General features: G+C 36.9%; 1 protein-coding gene across 1 annotated transcript in view; it reads left to right on the top strand.

The window, feature by feature from the left end:
- LOC106867558 (tubulin beta chain) overlaps positions 1 to 5,872 on the top strand; it is a 57,333-nt gene that overhangs the window by 44,061 nt on the left and 7,400 nt on the right. Inside the window, exon 6 of the mRNA XM_014912466.2 lies at positions 5,333 to 5,575. Coding sequence (XP_014767952.2) covers positions 5,333 to 5,575 — 243 coding nt within the window. The remainder of the gene's footprint in view (positions 1 to 5,332; positions 5,576 to 5,872) is intronic.

A 5,872-nucleotide genomic window follows, 5' to 3' on the forward strand; every position in this document is an offset into this window, starting at 1 on the left:
CAACAACAACAACAACAACAATAGACACACACACACACACACACACACACACACACACACACACACACACACACACATATGTGAATATATGATCCTATGACCGCGAGTCCGCTTCTCTAACCACTGGGCCATTGCGCCTCTACACACATATACACAAATACATTCAAACATACATTGAAAAGTCAGTAGTTACTCTATCCAGATTATAAGTCCGAGTTTATACCTGCAATTATTGGGGCCTGTAATTACTGGGGTTTATACCTGTAACACACTGCCTAAATATCAATCTTGAGAAATTAGGCTTCTCAAAACTAGAAAGGAAAAAGCTGATTCGAAGACTACAAATTCATGCCATCACTGGAAATAAAACTATCTGTAGAAGTTAATCATTTCAGTATATATATAAGCATTCCTAGATATTTAACTATATGCATGAGAAGATATACATAAAACAAAGCATACAAATCTCCACACATACATATACATACATAATAACTGCACTCTCGCTACACGAGAAAAAGTCATTGCCAAGAAGACTTACTGAAATGATTCATTATTGTTGCCATGTGATGGCCTTATATGACTTTTAAGACCAGTCAAGCTTTTACACCTTTTATTATATACTGCACAATTGTTCTGGCTGGCAGGAGAAACAGATGCCACCATATGCACTCTCTTAACATGTCTTTTTAGACCTCCAACTGAGAGGCACACCCTTCCACATTTTACACATGCTTTGTTGTGAATTTTAAAAGCCACATCACTGTTTATTAGTTTTATATGATGCTAATAATAATAATAATAATAATAATAATAATAATAATAATAATAATAATAATAATAATAATCCTTTCTACTAAAGGTATAAGGCCAGAAAGGTTTGGGGAAACCGATTCTTTCTCTATTGGCAAGAAATCTTGATATAAAACTGAATAATGACATACATACATACACACACATATACACATATGTAACCTCACAGGCATGCAAACATACACAGTTCGAACTTTGAATGTATTAAAAAAAAAAAAAGAGAAAATACATCACCAGGACACAAAAACGTGTTTCTGCAATCTGGTTGGCCGTTTAAACAGTCCAATTTATTGCATCACCAGCACACACTAAATAATGGGCGAGGGCTCAAATTTAGCTTGATTTTATCGATAAATGTGCTGACAACACCCAAGTGAAAAACTGCTGAATTTACTGAAATTTCATAAATATTTGACTCACCCATATTCAGCTTTAGTTTGATAAAAAATTTTTAAAAAGCACTGGGAAAACAATATTTGGAGGTGTAATGGTTTAATTATTTGACAATACTGATTAAAGTCGAGTTAATTATCTGTGCAATGATTCACAAAATATTGTGATTTGAGTGTCACAGATATATTTAATCTCTCTCTCTCTCTTTCTCTCTCTCGTATATACTGGAGATGTGGGTTCTAGTCTGACGGACAGTATTCGACTTTTTCTATCCAAAGGGCCAATATTTACACGCTTTTATTAATAGCCTTATTAAGGCGGCGAGCTGGCAGACTCGTTAGCACGCCGGACAAAATGCTTAGCAGTATTTCATCTGTCGCTAAGTTCTGAGTTCAAATTCCGCCGAGGTCGATTTTGCCTTTCATCCCTTCGGGGTCGATAGATTAAGTACCAGTTACGCACTGGGATCGATGTCATCGACTTAATCCCTTGTTTGTCCCCTCTATGTTTAGCCCCTTGTGGACAGTAAAGAAATAAGTAATAATAATAATAGAACGTCGGAGACTGTACGTTGGACATGACCCTGCAGCTTCTGTTAACGTGACCGTTGCGCAACGAATACCACTGTCCCACGAGCATTCTTCGACCCTATTGCTGTGGAATGATTTGGTTTATATTTTAACCCAGTTTTCTCTATACTACTCCTTATAGCTTTATCTTCGAGTTCCACAGTTTGAAACGATTTCTTTCACATCTCCCGAAGTTTCTAAATTCTTATAATGCATCTTTTGTTGAATTTTAAGCATTTATTGGCTATTAATTCCTGTAAGTAAGGCATGAGGGTCTCGAAGTAGCTAAAACTATAAATCATAACTTGTAGAATATTAAGCTAAAAATAAAACTCTCGAATGGAAAAAAGAAACTTCGAGAGATGTGGAATAAATCGTTTTTAATGGTGGATCTCGAAGATAAAGCTATAAGGAACAGCATAAAGAAAACTTGGTTAAAATAAAAACCAAATCTTTTCACATCAAAAGCGTCGAAGGCTGCTCATGGGACAGTAGTATTGAAAGCTCCTCTGTCATATTGCCAGAAGTTGCAGGTTCGTGTGCAATGCAAAGTCTACATTTGTTTTCCTTCCGAGACTCTTCTTAACTCAATTTTTTACGTGTTATTATTTTTAGCATCTGCTATGTAGAGCTCCACCGTTAAAAAGGATATTTATTTATATATATTTATATGTCTATTTATATGGACTAACCACATATTTTGAGTAAAGACGGAAACTTCTAAGACGTTCATGCCTTTTCTACAGGAATTAATAACCAATAAATGCTTATAATTCAAGAAAATATCCATCATAAGAATTTGGAAACTTCAGAAGATATAGAAGAAATAGTTTTTAACGGCGGACCTCGAAGATTCAACTACAGTGTATAGAAAACTAGTTTAAAATGAAAACGAAATCTTTCCTATTTAATTTATCGAAGGCTTCCCGTGGGACAGTGGTATTGCTAGCTCAACTTTCATGCTAGTAGAAGATACAATTTCGTGTCCAACGAACAGTCTCCGATTCTCTTTTCTTTCATCCGAGAGTTTTTTAAAACCAAATATTCCTGTTATTAGCTATATTAAATCTCTGAGCGAGATGTAGCGACTTTCGCATCACTTACGATGATCAAGTTGAAAATATTCCCGAGAAATGCATTAAAGCCTCAAAATCTCATTTATAAGTCTCTCTCTCGGTAATAGTTGTAGTAGTAATAGTTGTTATGATGGTGTTGGTTGTAATAATAGCTGTAGTAGTAGTCTTAGTAGTTGTTGTAATAGTAAACTTAGTGGTGGTGGTGGTGCTAATAGTAGCATCTGTAGTGGTAGCAATGGTCACGGCAATAATTGTGGTGGTGGTGGTAGTGGTAGTGATGGTAGTAACAATAGTAGTAACGGCGAAAGTGGTGAATGTAGCAGAAATAGAGTAAGTATTATTATTAATGGTGATGGTGGCGGTGGCGGTGGAGGTAGTTGTGCAATGATGCTGATGTCTCTAAGGTATGGGCTTGCAGTTGTTGTGGACAAACCGAGATAAAAGAGAGAGAGAGAGAGAGAGAGAGAATGGTGAGGAGAGACGAAAAGTTTACGAAGCTGATTAAGACACATACCCATCGTTTCTTTTAATGAGATGAAATACATAATGTCGTGATAAGCGTCTAAAGAAGCCAATGTTAGGAAGCACAGAACAACACTATTATTTTCACACAGATCACAAGTTGATAATATTATATACAAGTATCACACGACACTGTTCTCTTAGATGCGGGAGCGGCTATCTAACAATGAAATTATGTATGAAGATTTATGAGTTAGAATTGTCTTGGTAGCCATGTTGGTCTATAAAAGATGACGTATTCAGGCTTACATATATGTACATTATTTACCCTTGACGTATATTTGTCCTCATCTTGTTTGTTGTTAACGCAACGTTTCGGCTGATATACCTCCAGACTTCATCAGATGTCTTGGAGAAATTTCGAACCTGGGTTCTCATTCCTAAGGTATTTTTCGATGTTATTACTATTATTATTATTTAGGTCACTGCTTGGAATCGAACTCGGAATTTTGGGGTTAGCAGTCCGCGCTGTTAACCACTATGCCATATGACCGTGGGCATATTTACGTCAAATGTAAATAGTGTAAATAATGTACATAACTCCTCATCTCTTGAATATAGAACTGTATTACGTATATGTTTCAAACCATTTATAGGTATGATTCTGCGGCCCGAATTAAATAAATGCCTTTGTTTACCGTATTTGCCTTCATCGTCCTTATCACGTTCTGAGCTGAAAACTCACGCATTTATATTTTGCCTTTCGCCGCACCGAGGTCGACGGGATAAAGTCCAGGTGCGTCGTAGGATCGATCTAGCAGGCTACGTCTCTCATCTTAGATTGTGTGGTCTTGGTTCAATGCAAGAAATATTTTTGTGGATATGCAGAAGGAATATATAATTCTATGTTCACAGGGCACCGGGCTTACGACATATATATATATATATATATATATATATATACACACGTACATATATATGTGTGTCTTTGTGTTTGTGTTTGACAGTGGTATTTTCTTGTTTACTTCCCCGTAACTTAGACGTTCTCTATACCTGCCGTCCGACACTGTTGGAAGGCAGGTTTAAAGAGGGCGCGGGCTAAAACTACGCGCCCTTCCCCTCCATTGGTCAGTTGAAGCTTAGACAGTGTCACGTGACAGTTGGCTGGTGCTGGCTGCTGGAGCCTACCGGCGAGTATTTAAAGGGAAATTTGGTAGGATGGTCAGTCGCCCGGTTACATTCGTTGACGCTGCATCGAAGAAGTCACAGAACAGAAGAAAGAAGAAACGCTTAGCGGCATTTCATCCGTTTTTACGTTCTGAGTACAAATTCCGCTGGGGTCGACTTCGCCTTTCATCCTTCCGGGGTTGGTAAAATAAATATCAGTTGAACACTAGGAGTCCATGTAATCGACTTACCCTACTCACCCAGATTTTCTGGCCTTGTGCCAAAATCTGAAACCAATATTAGCATTGGTGCGTCGTCGAAAACTGAGTCTTTGGAATAGCTTACGCTATATCTCAGGAGGTAACGTCAGCAAATTGTCTTCTAGTCTTAATTGACTTTACGAGAGTCTCGTGGGATTTGAACACAACCTCACAAACCGAGAGAGAGAGAGAGAGAGAGAGAGAGAGAGAGAGAGAGAGAGAGAGAGAGAGAGAGAGAGAGAGAGAGAGAGCGAAAGAGTTAAACTGTTGGCGAGAAATAGTCGGGATTGTGTACAATAAAAGCAAATTCGACATTTCTTTGTAGCTGAACTTCCATCTCCTCGTACATTGGCAGTGTTGTTCAAATATGGTAAAGTGTTTGAGTTAGTTAATAATTAGTTGGTCACTCAGCAGATAACTGGTCAGTAATGAAGCAACTTAGTGACATTACTCTTTTTACATGAGTGCAATATTTTTAAATGACCTTATAGTTCTTATCTTGACTCACTGGGCTTTCAAAATATTTTTATTTCATGTCATATAGTCATATAATACTATCAAATCTAGATTCTGAAATATTTTCTATCTTCAGGTCAATTAAATGCCGATTTACGAAAGATTGCAGTGAATATGGTACCTTTTCCACGCCTTCATTTCTTCATGCCTGGATTTGCTCCACTTACTTCTCGAGGAAGCCAACAATATCGAGCCCTAACCGTGCCCGAACTTACTCAACAGATATTCGATGCTAAAAATATGATGGCGGCCTGTGACCCAAGACATGGACGCTATCTGACAGTTAGCTCCATTTTCCGGGGACGGATGTCAATGAAAGGTAAATATTATTCTGTAGATTGATTCAACTTAGTAGGTTGACGGAAACCGAACTTGGTATTTCTCTTTAAAATGGAACCAACCTGAATAAAGAAAAGTCTTTTATAACACTGAAAAGACTTCTTCCTCAGACGTTCATACTTGTGTCTGTATACAAATATGTATACAGTCCAAATTTCAGGCATCTTGCTTCCAGTAGAAAGGATTATTATTATTATTATTATTATTATTATTATTATTATTATTATTATTATTATTATTATTATTATTATTATTATTATTATTATTATTATTATTA

The sequence above is a fragment of the Octopus bimaculoides genome, chromosome 13 (assembly GCF_001194135.2).
Source record: "Octopus bimaculoides isolate UCB-OBI-ISO-001 chromosome 13, ASM119413v2, whole genome shotgun sequence".
Classification (NCBI taxonomy): domain Eukaryota; kingdom Metazoa; phylum Mollusca; class Cephalopoda; order Octopoda; family Octopodidae; genus Octopus; species Octopus bimaculoides.